Below are 17820 nucleotides of genomic sequence, written 5' to 3' on the forward strand. Positions count from 1 at the left end.
GAGGCCAGGGCTGTGTGCTCCATGGAGCCAGCAGGAGCTAGGAATAGGTGGAAGTCCTGCCCACTTCCGAGTTAACAGGGTGGGAGACGCATTCCCCAGGCACAGCTGTAGCCACCCAAGCTGCAGCTGCAGCTGCAGACCCAGGCATCCCTGTGCTCTTGGGGGCCAGGAACAGGCAGGAGCCCTGCCCTTATGGGCATAGCTGCAGCCACCCAACCCATGGCTGCAGACCTGGGCCTCGCTGTGCACTTGGGTGCCAGGAGTGGCAGAAGCCCCACCCTCCCTGGTGTAGCGGCAGCCACCCAAGCTGCAACTGTGGACCCAGGCATCTCTGCACTCTCGGGGGCCCAGGAAGGCCCCCTTGCCCCTGCAGGTTTGGAAGCGCCTGCTCCCACTACCTGGCCTCTCTCTGCTCCCGGCCACTCCACAGGCTCAGAAGCGTCTGCTCTTGCTGCCCAGCCTCTCCCTGCTCCTGGCACCCACTCTAATCTCAGAGCAAAGTTGAGGCTGAGCCCAGGTGCTGTCGCAACCTAGCCAGGTATGTGCACGCTCAGGACAGTGCTGACATGCCAGCCCCCTGTTGGCTCGGCCCTTTCCAGACATTGAGTGCCAGTGAGCATGGGAGGGAGGCCAAGGTAGGGGCTAAGAGCAGCTTGGCACTGGTCTGCAGGCAGCTCTCTGGCACAAACAGCCTGGGTGCCATGAACAGCAGCAGGAGGCAGACAAGCTCTGAGCAGAAAGGAGTGGGTCCCTGGTGAAGTTCCACCTTCAAGCTGGGGAAGGCCTGAAACCTGGGGGCTGGGCTGCCAGTCCTGTGGACCGATGTGGGAACTTACGGTGCTTTATCCAGGCCTGCCCATGGCCACCCATGGACCAATTGGCACGCACTTCTTCCCCTCTGAATCCCATAAAAACTGCAGACTCAGCCAGACTTGAGGACTCAACAGACGACCAGCTGCAGAGAGGAGCTACCCACTCCAGGGTCTCCTCTCTGCTGAGAGCTGAGCAGACGTCAGGATCACCAGCTGTGGAGGGGAGCTACCCACTCCATGGCCTCCTCTCTGCTAAGAGCTGAGGACTCAACAGGACAACCAGCTGCAAAGAGGAGCGACCCACTCCAGGGTCTCCTCTCCACTGAGAGCTGAGCACTTGACGGGATTACCTGCCTGCAAAGAGGAGCGACCCACTCCAGGGTCTCCTCTCCACTGAGAGCTGAGCACTTGACGGGATTACCTGCCTGCAGAGAGAGCAACCCACTCCAGGGTCTCTTCTCCGCTAAGAGCTCAACACTCATTGGGACATCCCACCTGCAGAGAGAAGCTACCCACTGCAGGTGTCCTCTGAGCTGTTCCATCTCCCAGTAAAGCTCTTCTTCACCTTGCTCACCCTCCACTTGTCTGTGTACCTCATTCTTCCTGGACACAGGACAAGAACTTGGGACCCACTGAATGGCAGGGCTAAAAGAGCTATAACACAAAAAGGGCTGAAACACGCCCCTTGCTTGCCACGTTATGGGTGACAAGCAGGAGAGAAGAGAGAAGGAGAGAAGAGCTGCAGCCCTTCGAGGAGCCCAGAACTAAGAGCTCTCCAAGCCAGGGCTGTGATAACTTCTTTGAGGCTCTGCAGCTACTGACATCTCTCATCACCACCATGTTCCCCAGTGCCAGCCGCGGAAGCTGCTTGCAGTATGCCTGGTCCAGCCCCAGCCTCACAGGAAGCTGGTGCCTGTGCCAGTGCCTGGAGCTGCCCACCCCTCTGCAGCTAGCATGCCTGGCTATATGCAGCAAAGGTGACATTGGCCACAGAGGTTTCTGGCCAGAAAAGCAACACCCATTATAGAATCCCAAAACAGAACAATCAGACCAGCACCTGTACATCAATAACATTGGAAGAGGTGAATCTGGAACAAGACATTACACATGAGAAAGACTCCAAAGAATCCCAAATAACAAATGGCAAGGACCTGAACCAAGGCAGAGCCAGTAAGTGAGGACGGAGAGAATGGCAAGGAGAGAAGAAATATTTTGACCATAGAACTGTCAGAATTAATCAGACCTTAGGGAGAAAGGAAAAAAAAAATCACAGCAGTGAAGTTCTACCCCATGCATACAATTGTTATGGCAATTCATTCTATAGGCCATTCTTTTATTTTTAAGTTTTATTTTAAGTTCAATGGTACATGTGCAGATTTGTTATATAGGTAAACTTAAGTCATGAGAGTTTGTTGTACAGATTATTTCAAAACCCAGGTATTAAGCCTAGTGCCTACTAGGTATTTCTCCTGATCCTCTCTTTCCCTCTTCCTCCTACCTTCCACCCTCTGATAGGCCCTAGTGTGTGTTGTTCCCCTCTGTGTGTCCATGTGTTCTCATCATTTACTTCCTACTCATAAGTGAGAACAGGCAGTATTTGGTTTTCTGTTCCTGCATTAGTTTGCTAAGAATAATGGCCTCCAGCTCTATCGATGTCCCTGTAAAGGACATAATCTCATTCTTTTTATGGCTGCATAGTATTCCGTGGTGTACGTGTACCACATTTTCCTTATCCAGTCTATCACTGATGGGCATCTAGGTTGATTCCATATCTTTGCTATTGTGAATGGTGCTGCAATGAACATATGCATGCATGCATCTTTACAACAGAATGATTTATATTCCTTTGGGTAGACACTCAGCAATGGGATTGCTGGGTTGAATGGTATTTATGTCTTTTGGTCTTTGAGGAACCACCACACTATCTTCCACAATGGCTGAACTAATTTACACTCCCACCAATAGTGAATAAGTGTTCTACAGACCAGGAAACCTCCAGGTTGTACCCTGGGGCATGAATACAGGTTATGGTTAAGTAGGCTGAGGGCCTCCTAGGAGGCCCAGTTGATTCTTAGGCTTACAGGCTGTAGTCCCACCTCTCCTGATTCCTAAATGAAATCTATCTACACGTATAAGAGGGATTCCCTTCCTCCCATCCTCCTACCCAAATTTACTCTATTTGCAAAAACAAGAACCAATAACAATAACAAGAACCCCTTTGTGGCTCAGGTCTCTAAACGTTTCTGACAGTGTCTTGTAAGTATTTTAAGTCCTTAGGGGCCAATTTGTTCAAGTAAACATTAATACTTACCACCTTTTTTGTGTCTTCTCCATTTTTACAACTTTTTTAAGTACTTCATCTGTTCCAAAGACATAACTATGACATTCAGTGTGGGGATGGCTTTTTGTCTCTATCTTGTCCAGAAAACTGCATACACTTCCAGCTCTTTTTTCCACATCACCATTATTAAACCTTAAAACAAATGGAAATAGTGCTTTAAAAAGACTATGTTTCCATCCATATTGGTAAACCAAAAATAAAATTATAAGGCCCCCCAATCATCTGAATAGACTTCATCCTAGGCCAGGGCACTCTAAAATTTCAACTGAAAGACTGGTTCAAGCCACAATGGGAAGTGGGGGTTCTACATACCTCACTATACCCTCCAGCATTAACACCAACACAGACCTTAAGTCTGATAAGAAATATTTACAGTCTATTCTCTCTGAAGCCTGCTACCTGGAGGCTTTGTGTGCATGGTAAAACTTCTGTCTCCACAACCTTTTATCATAACCCATACATCCCTTTCTATTGATAACTACTTCGACCAATTCCCAATCAGAAAATTTTTAAATCTACCTATAACCTGGAAGCCTCCCTCCCCAACTTTGAGTTGTCCTGCCTTTCTGGACCAAATGAATGTATATGTTAAATGTATTTGATTGATGTCTCATATCTCCCTAAAACGTATAAAACCAAGCTGCAGCCCTTCAGCACATGTTCTCAGGATCTCCTGAGGGATGTGTCACAGGCCACAGTCACTCATATTTGGCTCAGAATAAATATCTTCAAATATTTTGGGGAGTTTGACAATATCACATGTCCATCTACCACTATCATCTTGACATACAGTTTGCTAAAAAAAAATGTTTTGGCTCAATATATGTAATGTCCAGTAATATTACACTCATTATAGGCTGAGTTCACCATAGAATTTTTTCGAATATTACTTGTGAGGCCATGGGTTCACTAGCATGTTTAGAAAACAGACTTCGAAAAGAAATCTTATTTAGCTGATCAGCATTCAATGAGTACACTGAAGAAACAAAGGCTAGGAAAGTCACAGTCTACTACGCATGGTAAGAAGATTTGGTATGTAAAAAAGCAAAAGTAATAACAGCAAACAATGACCAAGTTCCAGGCACTATTCTATGTGGCTTAAATATATTAACTAATTTAATCTCTACCACCACGTTATGAGGAAGGTAATATTATCTCTGTTTTGCAGATGAAGAAGTAAATGCCAAAGGAAATTTAAAAACGTCTTCAAGGTCACATGGCCTAGTAACTGGTCAGGTTGCGATTAGAACCCGGGCAATTCAGCTTCAACTTCAGAGGCTTTTTTTTTTTTTTTTTTTGAGACAGGCTCTTTCTCTGTCACCCAGACTGGAGGGCAGTGGTGCAATTGCAGCTCACTGAAGCAGAGGCAATATGTCTAACTGCACTTCTAAATCTGCCTCCCTGTTCACAGTAATACAAGTTAATATGCAACACCCATATATTACTGGTTGCAAACAGTACCCTAAATGACAGCATTAAACGATTCTTCTTACTGCTTTAACACAAACAAACCTAGGACATCTAGAATTAATTTTCCTTTTTTAATCCCTCTGTTAATCTATGACAAGAGTCCAGTGTTTAAAAAAAAAAAAAAAGGCTAGTGAATGGGCCTCAATCAGTCATGTTTTCTACTGATAAGTGTTTTATATAAATTACCTCATTTAATCCACAACACAACCCAATGAATTAGTTATTATCTCTATTTTTCAAATGAGGCTGCAAGAGGCTAAATAGATTTTCAGAAGTCACATAGCCAAAGGAGGGCAGAGCTGGAATTTAAGCTAAGATTTGACCCAAAGTATGTGCTCTTAACTGCGCCTCTACATGGGCACCAGTCACTAATCATGCATTTTGTCAGCACCATGCGTTTTTCTACAGTCCAGATTAAGGAAGGGAAGTTGACCCAGCTTGAGTCTAAACCAACTGTCATAGAGTTCTCAATGTTCCAGAGCTACAAACCAGTGGACTCAACCTAGGATTTCTGTAGCATACTTTCAAGACAACTGGAAACTCCATTAAAGATCTCATTCCCAAACATTTAAAATAACTTTTTAAAAATAATTTATTTAAAAAAAATAAATGCATATAAGTGCATAAATAATGAATCCTGTTTCTACTCAGATTCCTATCCCAAAGTCATACTTTCAGCCATTCCTCTGTGACATATAGGGGTATATTTGTTTCTAACTAAAATTCAGAGCCACACTGGAAAGTAATCTAGATAGACGTTATAACATGTTGGCAGAATACCTCATTTGTTTACTCTGGTCCAAGCACAAAAGAAGAAGAAATTTTCTTGTAATTCCCCACATTTGTGACTTCAGTCATACTACTCTTTAACTTCTCTCATCATCATCTTTTAGTTACTGACCACCAGCATGGACTTCGGATGCGTAACAATACACATGTGGCTTAGTGCTACCATTTAACATATCTACACACCTATGTGTTTGTGTATTTGTCTTTGTAAACAATTTCACATAACCATTGGATCAAGGTGCTGGGAATTTATTTTACACAAAACTTTCATAGTTAAAATAATTTAAAATTCTCTGGGCTAAATAAGTTTTTTGGTTCTGATTATTAGAGTGGGTCCAGGGTACACAGTGTTACCCACTTAATGTGTCCCACTTCAGTTCTCTTAATCAATAAGAGATGCTAAATACCACTCAAGGTCTTTTTATTATACCACACAATATCAAGGAAAGCCTCTGGGCTTAGTTTTCTTAGCTATAAATTAAAAACCAACCATTCAATAAATTATGAATGCTTTATGTGTTTTACGTCTGTACATAAAAAATGCAATTTAGTTCCTATAGGAGCATTTCTAAAGTTAGTGATAGCTACTTACAAAAAACATTTAGGAAAGCCAAAAACATTTTTAAAAATCAAGAGTCAAGGAATTAAGAGGGCAATACGATGAAAAATTTTATAAGGATTGACCTAGAAGACTGACTCATTTCTTTAAAAATAAAATCTATATTATTTTTTTAAAATGCAACAAAATAGTAAAAGTAGGGTTACTTCTAACCACTATATATAAATGAGACTAATTGAAAACAAAACCAAACAAAAAATTCTAACATATAAACAAAGATAAATTAAGTTTCAGTTACTTACAAAAAAAATATTGCAGGCAACTTATCCATTTGTCTTAACTTTTCAACGAGAAAAGGAAACATTTTTACCATATCTTCTGAACTAGACAATGAATCCGGACTAAGGTTCTGCAGTACTCTTTTGACCTAGAGCAGTAAGTTAAAATTATTTAAAAAAAAAAAAAAAAAAGAATTTGCGGAAACAGAAGAAAGAAAGGAATTATTTTGTTGTCTAAAATTAGAAGAATTTTTCATATATAGTTTTGGGTGGGTTTTTAAAATGGTCCTTTTAGAATATATTATCAAGTAGTGGTAAAAGTCAACAGAGTCACAAACATCTCTATATTAAAGAATAGACAATAAAAGATATAAAATACATGATTTTTTGTCGGCACTAGAAATAGGTCAGTAGGAGAAGGATGTTCCTAAAATGTTGCTGTTTCAACTGTTGCAGGTAGAGTGACAAAGACTTCTCCAATTATTAGATAACCAAATATGTTAAGAAGTATATATAAAATCAGTAATGGAAAAGAACCTCTTAAAATTAAAAAGAAAAAGTTTTAACTATGTCCACCAATAATTTGTAATAGCATAGAGACATGTTTATAATGCGTAACTGAAAATTCAAGAGATGAATGAGTCACAAAATACAATGATCAATAGAAGTGTAACGAGTTGTTCACCTCAGATATTGCTGAAATGGTGGGTGGTAACTTTTATCCTACTAATCCATGTTTTATAGTTTTTTATAAACAGCATCTACTTCTTTTTTAATCAGAAAAAAATAAATGTTATTTTATATCAGGAAAATTAACATTAAATTCCTTTACATAATATACAATGGAAAATCTGATGAAATAGCTATGTGCTATCACGAATACATTTTCTTGACAAAGTTATTTTTCATTTTAATTATCATTTGAGGGGTGGCAAATAGGGACATCGCTGGTATTCAGTTTTCCCCGATTAACATTTAATGGAACACAGCATTCTGTGCCAAATAGGCTAAATTATTTGTAATACTTCCTAACATCAATATCTCTTTTTTTTTTTTTTCTTCGAGAATGAGCCTCCCTCTGTTGCACAGACTGGAGTACAGTGGCATGATCTTTGCTCACTGCAGCCTCTGCCTCCCAGACTCAAGTGATTCTCCGACTTCAATCTCCAGAGTAGCTGGGATTACAGGCGTGCGCCACCACACCTGGCTAATTTTTGTATTTTTTTAGAGACAGGATTTCACCACGTTGGCCAGGCTGGTCTCAAGCTCCTGACCTCAAGTGATCCACTCGCCTGAGCTTCCCCAAGTGCTGGGATTATAGGTGTGAGTCACCACACCTGGCCAACCAATACCATTTTTATCTTTATTTCTTTCACCACCAGAGTGAAAAAGGCAAATTAACATGACAATCAGTCAGCAAACTAGAATCAAAGATCCATCAATGTTATGCTCAAGGATATCTTTGTTTCTCAGCATAGTCACCTATGAGTCTGTCATCTATAAATTTGCCTGAGCCTCTTGCAAGTATATTTATATTCTCACATTTATCATCACGTACATGAGTTTCAGAGATTGGTTATTTTTAAATAATTTATTTTTATTTGCACAAGACTTACTCAGATTAGCCCCTCTACTAATTCCTGATTTTAACTATCATTCCTCTAGAGCCAGTTGCTCTTCTGTGAAAGCCTTGGCAACATTGGTTCTCCTGTTAAAGTTAAAGGTTCTTTGTTTTTAGCTGTTTGTAGCTGTTACCTGAAGAAACCAAAAGCCTATGGCACATGTTTTAAAGGTCACTGAGCTAAGAAATGAAATCAGTTCCCTCCTCCTTTTTTCTATCTCATAGTCACTGTATAACATGTTTAAATGGAATTGCTAAAACAAAAATTGGAATGAAAAGATTACAAAACAGTTATTAGTTAAATTATTATGCAACTCCAAACAATTAACAATTAAGCAAAACTTTGTCCAAGAAAGTGTGAAAATTACCTTCTTCACTTTGCCATTTTTAATCCAATTTGTCAATTCTGCCTTTAAGTTTTCTTCATATTTTCTAGCATCCAACTTCTTAATGACTATTTTATTCTTAAAAAGAATGAATTCCTCTGGACACAATTCCTTGGAGGGAAAATTATTACAAAATTAAGCTAAGCTATGCAATCTATAGTAAGAAAGATACAATGATGTATTTAAGTTTACTTGTCTCCTTAACCAAATTGCAAACTCCTTGAGGACAGAGGCTGTTGAAAATCTTTTTACCTCCCAATAATTTCTAACACATAAACCTATGACGATGGGTGAACTCTTATACAGGGCTGATGAAAAGATGAAAACCAACAGAGAAGAGAATGAAGGAATAAACTCCAAAAACACAGTTAAAGTAGTATGGTATCCCAAAAGCTAAAAGAAGAAATATTTTCAAGAATTATAGAATATTCCATGCTACGTACAATAATAAAGTCACAAAGAATGTCTGAAAAAAAGAAAAAATTACCGATTATTTCAAAATAGCAGCATCAGCAAATAGAGAGAATACGTGTGCTTACCTCAAGAGAATTTTGCTATATTCTGGAATAGCATTAACTAAAGTTCATTTTGATGAATATATATTTCTATATTTACCTGAGCCCTGGGCCAAGCTTCCCAGACGTGAGCCATTGTGTCATAAAGCTGGATGCTTTCTTGAGGGGTGAGGATAAGATCAGGTGGGAATCCATACTTTTCAATCTGTGAATAAACAAATTAATGGATGGATGAACAAATAAAATTACAATGTTTATATTTCCTTTATTTTATCTTTCATGGCTAAATCCTCAAGTCTTTATCTATGAATCCAGGGACATTAAAAGGCAATAAACTGTAATATTTCACCTCTGCAAGGATCTGTTAATAAAATCTTAACAAAGTAGCATCCCTAACCTGCTGAAATGGAAAACTCCGAAGTCCACTAATAAGTTTCAGTACTATTTCCTGAGACTATTTGCACTAGATAACAAACTAACACTGCTCTATGAAACATCCCTAGAATGCCAGTGAGGGTACTAGGTGGCTGGAAAATATGAGCTCTTACAGAATAGCCTCAGTTTAGACAAAAAAAAAATACATTTCTTTTTGAAATATCCCTTTGAAACAGACATTAAAATGCATTCAGTGATGAAGATTATTTTATGGATACCAAGCCATTTAAAAAGAGACAAAGCTTTGCCCCTAGAAATCCAATATAAGAACTGGATCAACTTTATAAGGACAAAGACCCTTAGACAACCTTCAGATACTCAAAGAAATTTCTACCTGATGGCTACTCTGCTTACTGATCAGCTTTTGTCTTAAGCCTTTAGAACTCATGCACTACTCTTCCTCTCACAAATACTGTTGATGTTACACACAAAGCACTGTGTAGGGTACAAGAACAAATTCTGTCCTCATAACCTTTGTGTTCTATATTCCTCTGGCTTCAATCACCACTTCCTCTAATCTATTATGTACAAAAGGGATAAAGTAACATCTAAACCATAACACCAAGAAAGAAAATTAAACATAAAAAATCTATGGGAAAGACCCTATTAAACAAGTTAACCAAATATCTTTATGTCAAGGTTTCCATTGTGTTCATGTGCACTGTGCAGCTCCAATAAAAGGATAGGACATCACACTTCTCCCAAACTTATTTGAGGAAGGAACCCTTCCTTTAAAAAATACCTATTACTGGTTCCTAGAAGATTGGAAATACCAAACATAGAGTTCAGAAAGCAAAGAAGGGCTGTTTCGTGGCCTGCACCGCACATCTGGGTTCTAATCACAGCTCTCATCACTACTCCCTGGGGTTCTGACTTTCTTGTCTACAGTATGAGAATGACAATGTCTTCACTGCTTGCCTTCAAGACTGTGGTGAGATTCCAAAGGTTAATAGAGCAAGATTTTCTTTTTATTCCATGTTATGTAACATAAATATAAAGAATCATCATTTAGCAATTCTCAGATTGAATTTATGAAGTTAGCTAGTTGGCAGCAACTTCATTTGAACACACTAGTAACTGTATTATCTCAGAAGGTGAGGATTTCAGCATCTCATAAACTGCATCTTGTAGGTGACCACATATTCTGTCTACAAATGAAGCCACTGCTGACTTAAGTAATTAGAGTTTTCTAAGAATTACCAAGTACATACTAATGCTATGCTTCTATTTTGGTCTGTAGAATAACAGTGATTCATTTTCAAAGCATCTCCCTCCCTTTACGGACGCCTTGGTTTCCTGTCTTCAAAATGGGATTATCTTTACACCACAGATTTGTTGTGAGGATTAAATGATATAATGAATATAATATGCTGGTAAAATGCCTTGCTCTTTTTTAGTATTCCATCCATCATAGTGACTGATTGTTAACTTTCAAGTATTCTTTTTCATCAGTTTGTCAACTGTATCACTAAAAGGATATATCCAACTCAACTGTTCTCCTCTGCACAACATGCAATGAACTGGCATCTCTTAAGTTGGCCTAGATAACACACAAAATTATACAGAAAGACAATATACAAAAGATCAATATGTAGTTATATTGGTTTGTACTTCTTCATTCATAAACAAAAGCATATCATACCACAATGCTCCTTCTGAAAAACAAAATTAAATAAAATGAATAAAAAATAAGTTAAAAAGTTACACGGTAAGAATTTATCAGAACTACACAGAAAGAGACAGATAGTAGTTCTTTCGAGGACTGCCTGGTGCCAACAGCCTCTTAGGGCACTGAGCAGCTGTTCTTTTATGGCAGCATAATTCGTAGGAAGGCTGTGCAGCTCTTCCTTTAGCCCAGGAACAAGCCATATATGGATTGCAGTGATCCCTCATCACAGCTGGATTAAAGCCAGCTCACTCATCCTGTTCCCATGCCTTCCTTTCCAAAGCTATTTCCATGAGCGTTACAGAGAATAAATCCAAGGTTAGAAGGTTCCTTTACATTCTTCTCTTGTTGCTTCAATGTATTCTGCTTCCCCTCATGTTTGAACAATTTCAATGTAATCTCATGAATACTACACTCATTTGGATAGACCATCTTGCTATTGTTATTGCTATCTTAGGAGCAAAAAGAAAGGTCTTATATAAATGCACACCTCACAGATGTAACCAGTTGTCTAAGCATTTTAAAAAGCATGTCTCTCTAGTTGTCCCCAGGCATACGAAAGTAAAGTATCACAGAGTAAAGAGCTGAGAAGATACAACAGCACAGCTCTGCAGAAGTCATACAGGGTCAGAACACACTGTAATGGTTCTGTTGCTTTCCAATTACACCATTAATAGCTACTGAGAATAGAGGAAGGCACATGGCCAAAATGATGATCTTACCAAGAACTCCAGGCCACTGTACTCACAAATGCTTAAAGGTAACTTACCTTAAATCACTTTAAGCAGAGTAAACCATTAAAACATTATAAAATACTATGCAACTAAAAACTTGCTGAGAATTCAATGCTGAAGATATCAAAATATAATTGGAAGGCTTAAAGAGTGATGTATGCTTATCATGTATCTATTCCCTAAGCACAGAGTCAGGGGAATAGGGAGGGATAGGGACAGGAATGCCATTTGGAATGAGTCATTGAAAAGCCAAGAAAAAACTACATAATAAAATTATGCTTGAAAATTTCTGGGAGACAGAATCACTTTAAGTGAGTTTTACATGCCCTTAATCACCATAGCTCAGAGTCTATGAAGTAATTTCCATTTAATTCCTTACTCATGCATTCAATCCATAAATTATTTAGTATAACACTATGATTAAGAACATTAGGTTTTGGGGCCAGAACTTCTGAGTTTGTACCATAGTCTGACAATTACTAACTGAGTCCTTGGACTAGTTAAACAACCTCCCTAGCCCTCTTTTTCCTCATCTGTAAGTTGGGAACAATTATAGTACATTTATTATAAAGATGTTGTGAAGGTTAAAAGAGAAATACAAATAAATATTAACAAGTGCCTGCCACATAAATTCTCAACACATGTTGGCAATCATCATTCCACAAATATTTACTGAGCAACTTTTGTGTATATGGCACTATGAGCTAGCTATAAAGTAATCCAGGGGTGAAAAAGTGCAAAATTTTTCATTAACAGTTTTGTAATTTAATAAGAAAAAGAAGACATGAAAGCAAAAAAAAAATTATAACAGCAGGCTAAACATAATTAGTGTCATTTAAAAAGTACAAATAATAAGTTACCTATTATCAGAAAAGAAGATTAATTCCATGTGGAGAGATCATAGAAAGACTTCTGGAAAAAATCCCACATAAGCAAAGACATGGAAGATGAATAGAATCTGGAAACTTAGAGTTTGGCATCTGGAATGAAGCATTCCAGGTACAGCACACAACATGAAAGCTTTAGATAAGCTAGGGTTTGAGTGAAAAGCTGAGGAAAGTCTAAGTTATAGAAGACTTGAATGCCAAGCTTCAAAGTCTGAAATTTATTTCCAATGGAGAAACATTGAAGAATTTTGAGTAGAATAAGGAGAGGATCAGAATTATGTTTTAGGAAGATAAATGGAACAGCACAATTTTGGACATAATGTAATAAAAAAAAAGGACCAACTATTGGCTAATGTCTATATCTTCACAAGGCAACTTGAACCTATATAATTTAATAACAGAGATACGCTGGAAAAAGAGGAGAGAATAGCAAGAGAAATTAATGTCTTCCCACACTCATAATCCAGGCACTTAAGTGAGATCTCCAAAAACTTCATCTTATCAGTCCACCATGAAAAAAGTCATGTTCCGATTTTTATGTTAGTAGGAAATGTCTCTTCCCTGTTCAGACCATTTGGTGATGGGAGATTCTGACATGAACAAGGAGTGCCAATACAGTTGTGGTGGCACTGTTAGTCTCACAGAAGTAGAAGACAGAAATAGATACTAAGAAGCAGTAGATAGGAAACAATAATGTCTGTAAATAAAGAAAAGGAATAAACTAACCAAAGAACCCAAATTAGAACTCTCCATTACTTCCTTTCCAGTTATTAAACTTTGGGTATCCCAAACGACTTTGAGGATCTAAGGAAAGCTAGAAGAATGTATATATACACAATTTTTAAAGGTTTTTCACTTTTCTATGAAGTCCATCCTTAATGTCCATGTACCTGAGGTTAAGGTTATCGGTAAAGATGGCCTAGTAGAAGCCTCTTGTGAGCATCAGCCCCTGCAGGAACTCCAAATTGAACAACTATGCACACAAAAAGCACTTTTCTAAGAACCAAAAATCAGGTGAGTGATCACAGTATCTGGTTTTAACTCTTTACCACTGAAGGAGGCACTGAAGAGGGCAGGAAAGACAGTGTCGACCTGCCAATGCCACCCATCCCACATCCTCCAGCAGTGGCCACATGACAGGCAGAGAGAACCTAAGATGGCCTAATAGAAGCATGCTGGCTTCAGATATGACCCAGCACCTGCCTAGCTGTGGTGGCTATGGGGAGAGACTACTTCTGCTTGAAGAAAGGAGAGGGAACAGTAAATGGGACTTTGTCTTGCAGCTCAGATGCCAGCTCAGACACAGTGGAGTAGAGAACTGAGCGGGCTCTTGGGGTCCCCAAATGCAGGCCCTGGCTCTTGGATGGCATTTCTGAACCTACCCTGGGCCAGAGAAAAGCCTGTTGGCCTGAAGGGAGAGACCCAGGTCTCGCAGCATTCACCACAAGCTGAATGAAGAGGCCTTGGGTCTTGAGTGAAGATTAGCAGTAGCCAGGAAAAACTCACCATGGGCCAGGGCTGCTTGCGGCCAGAGAGAGAGACTCCTCTACTTGTGGAAAAAGAAGGGAAGAGTTGGTAGAATTTGACTCCAAGCCCTGGGTCCCAAACAACATCTCTGGACCCACCTGAGGTCAGGGGAACCCGCCACCTTGAAGAAAAGGACACAAGCCTGGCTGGCTTCACCACCTACTGATTGTGGAGCACTCAGGCCTTGAATGAAAATTGGCAGTAGCCAGACAATGATTATTGCAAGCCAAGGGCAACACCTAATGCTGTGCTTGAATCAGTTTTAACCCAGTGCAGTCTCTGCGGTGGACACCATAAGGATGCTATGTTGCTGTCTCTTTCCAGCTCCAGGCAGCTCAATACAGAGAAAAAGATTCCATTTGTTGGGGAGACAGTAAGGGAAGAAAACAAAAGTCTCTGATAATCCAGAGAAATATTCAGGATCTTATCCAAACCACCAAGATGGTTTCTCTATAAGAGCCACAGCCTCACTGAGCTTGGGGTGCCCCCACCCCCAATGCAGAAAAGCATCAAGACCATCCAGGAAAATATGACCTCACCAAATGAACTAAATAAGGTACCAGGAACCAATTATGGAAAGACAAAGATATGTGACTTTTCAGGCTGATAATTCAAAATAGCTGTTTTGAGGAAACCCAAAAAACCAGCATTATCCTGATATCAAAACAAGGCAAAGATACATTAAAAAAAGAAAACTACAGGCCATATCCCTGATGAATATTAATGCAAAAATCCTCAACAAAATACTAGCAAACTGAGTTAAGCAACACATTTAAAAGATACTTCATTATGACCATGTGGGGCTTATCACAGCAATGTAGGGATGGTTCTACATACACAAATCAATGTGATATATAATATCAATAGAATAATAGCAGGATCCTATTAGATAAATTTAACAAAGAGATTGAAATAATTAAAAAGAATCAAGCAAAAGCTATGGAGTTGAAAAATGCAATCAACATGCTGAAGAATGCACCAGAGTCTCTTGATAGCAGAATTAATCAAGCAGAAGTGAGCTGAAGGAAGGCTATTTGAAAATATATAGACAGAATAGAAAAAAGAAAAGAGAATTAAAAATGATAAAACATTCCTATAAGATATAGAAAATAGCCTCAAAAGGGCAAATCTAAGATTTATTGGCCTTAAAGGGGCTTAAAACCCCTAGGGTGAGGAGAAAGTTTATTCAAAGGGATAATAACAGAAACTTCACAAACCTAGAGAAAGATACCAATACTCATGTACAAGAAGGATATAGAACACCAAAGAGATTTAACCCAAAGAAGACTATCTCAAGATATTTAATAATCACACTCCCAAAGGTCACAAATAAAGAAAGGATCCTAAAAGCAGCAAGAGAAAAGACACAAATAACCAGTGATGCTCCTGTATATTTGGCAGCAAACTTCTCAGTGGAAACCTCACAGACCTGAAGAGAGTGGCATGACATAAAGGGCTGAAGGAAAAAATCTTTTATCATGGGATAGTATATCCAGTGAAAATATCCTTCAGACATGAAGGAGAAATAAAGACTTCCTCAGACAAAAGCTAAAGGATTTCAGCAACACCTGTCCTACAAGAAGTGCCAAAGGGAGTTCTTCAGTGTGAAAGCAAATGATGTTAATGAGCATTTAGAAATCATCTGAAGGTAAAAAACTTACTAGTAAGTACACAGAAAAACACAGATAATAACACTGTAATTGTGCTATGAGTATATCTTCAGTAGAAAGACAAAACAATGAACCTATCACAAATTACAACCACAGCAACTTTTCAAGACAGACAATATAATAAGATATAAATATAAACAACAAAAAGTTTAAAAGCATCTGGGGTGGGAAGTTAAAGCATATAGTTTTCATTCGTTTTTTGTTTTTTGCTGTTGGTTGCTTGTACATGCAATCAGTATTAAGTTGTCCTCAGTTGAGAATAATGGGTTATAACACAATATTTGCAAGGTTCATGGTAACTTCCTATCAAGAAACATACAACAGATACACAAAAAATAAAAAGCAAGAAATTAAAACATACCAACAGAGAATATCACCTCCACTAAAAGGAAGACAGGAAGAAAAGAAAAAAGAAAGAGAAGACCACAAAACAACTGAAAAAAAAAACAAATAACAAAATGGCAGGTAAGTCCTTATTTATCAGTAACAACATTGAATGTAAATAAACTAAACTCTCCAATCAAAAGACATGTAGTGGCTCAATGGATGAAAAAAAGATTCAATGATTTGCTGCCTACAAGAAATACACTTTCCCTATAAAGATACACATGGACTGAAAATAAACAGATGGAAAAAAATATTCCATGCAAATGGAAACCAAAACAGAAAAGGCATAGCTATATTTAGACCAAACAGATTTCAAAACAAAAGCTATAAAAAGAGACAAAGAAGCTAATTATATAATGATAAGGGGGTCAATTCATTGGCAAGATATAACAATTATAAATATATATTCACCCAACACTGGACCACTCAGATATATAAGGCAAATTTATCTTAAAAATAGATATTTTAAATAGAGTTAAAGTAAGAGATAGACCCTAATACAATAGTAGCTGGAGACCTCATCACCTCACTTCCAGCACTGGACAGACCATGCAGACAGAAAATCAACAAAGAAACATCAGACTTAATCTGCACTATAGATCAAATGGACCTAATAGATATTTACAGAACATTTCATCCAATGACTGCAAAATACACATTCTTTTTCTAAGCACCTGGATCGTTTTCAAGAATAGACCATATGTTAGGTCACAAAACAAGTCTTAAAACATTCAACAAAAATTGAAGTAACATCAAGCATTTTCTCTGACCACAATGGAATAAAACCAGAAATCAATAACAAGACAAATTTTGGAAACTTTATGAACATGTGGAAATTAAACAATAGCCTCCTAAATAACCAGGTGGTCAATTAAGAAACTGAGAAGGAAATATTAAAATTTCTTAAAACAATAAAAACACAACATACCAAAACTTATGGTATACAGCAAAAGTGGTATTAAAAGGAAAGTTTATAGCTATAAGCAGAAAAACTTCAGTAAACAACCTAACTATGCATCTTACAGAACAGGAAAAGCAAGAACAAACCAAACCCAAAATCAACAGAATAAATTTTAAATATCAGAGCAGAAATAAATGAAATTGAAACAGGAAACAATACAAACAATCAATAAAATGAAAAGTTTGTTTTTTAAAAAAGATAAATAAAATAGACAAACCTTTAGCCAGACTTAGAAAAAAAAGAGAGAAGACCCAAATAAATAAAATCAGAGATGAAAAAGGAGACATTACAACCGATACCACAGCAATTCAAAGGATCATTAGAGGCTACTATAAGCAACTATAAGCCAATAAATTGGAAAACCTAGAAGAAACTGATAAATTCCTAGACACAACCTGCCAAAATTGAACCACAAAGAAATCCAAAAGCTGAATAGACCAATAACAAGTAAAGAGATTGAAGCCATTATAAAAAGTCTCTCAGCAAAGAAAAGTCTAGAACCCAATGGCTTCACTGCTGAATTCTACCAAAATAGAGGAGTATTCCCTCCTCCTCCATTTTTCTGAATAGTCAGAGTAGTTTTGGAATTAGTTCTTTTAGAGAACTAACTCCTCTCTTCTTTAAAGAGAACTAATACCAATACTACTCAAACTATTAGTTTATTCTCTTTAAAGAAGAATTAATATCAATACTACTCAAACTATTCTGAAAAAGAGAGGAGGAGGGAATATTTCCAAACTCATTCTTCAATGCCAGTATTACCCTGATACCAAAACCAGGCA

General features: G+C 38.2%; 1 protein-coding gene across 4 annotated transcripts in view; it reads right to left on the reverse strand.

The window, feature by feature from the left end:
• The window catches only part of DDX60L (DExD/H-box 60 like), a 117504-nt gene that overhangs the window by 39622 nt on the left and 60062 nt on the right, over nucleotides 1-17820 (reverse strand). For all 4 annotated transcript variants that reach the window (XM_073017713.1, XM_073017712.1, XM_073017711.1 and 1 more), the window contains exons 23-26: nucleotides 8872-8976; nucleotides 8239-8367; nucleotides 6274-6398; nucleotides 3124-3285 (exon numbers count right to left, since the gene is read on the reverse strand). In XM_073017713.1, the coding sequence (XP_072873814.1) occupies nucleotides 3124-3285; nucleotides 6274-6398; nucleotides 8239-8367; nucleotides 8872-8976 (521 nt within the window). The remainder of the gene's footprint in view (nucleotides 1-3123; nucleotides 3286-6273; nucleotides 6399-8238; nucleotides 8368-8871; nucleotides 8977-17820) is intronic.

This window comes from Chlorocebus sabaeus, chromosome 7 (assembly GCF_047675955.1).
Source record: "Chlorocebus sabaeus isolate Y175 chromosome 7, mChlSab1.0.hap1, whole genome shotgun sequence".
In the NCBI taxonomy this organism is placed as follows: domain Eukaryota; kingdom Metazoa; phylum Chordata; class Mammalia; order Primates; family Cercopithecidae; genus Chlorocebus; species Chlorocebus sabaeus.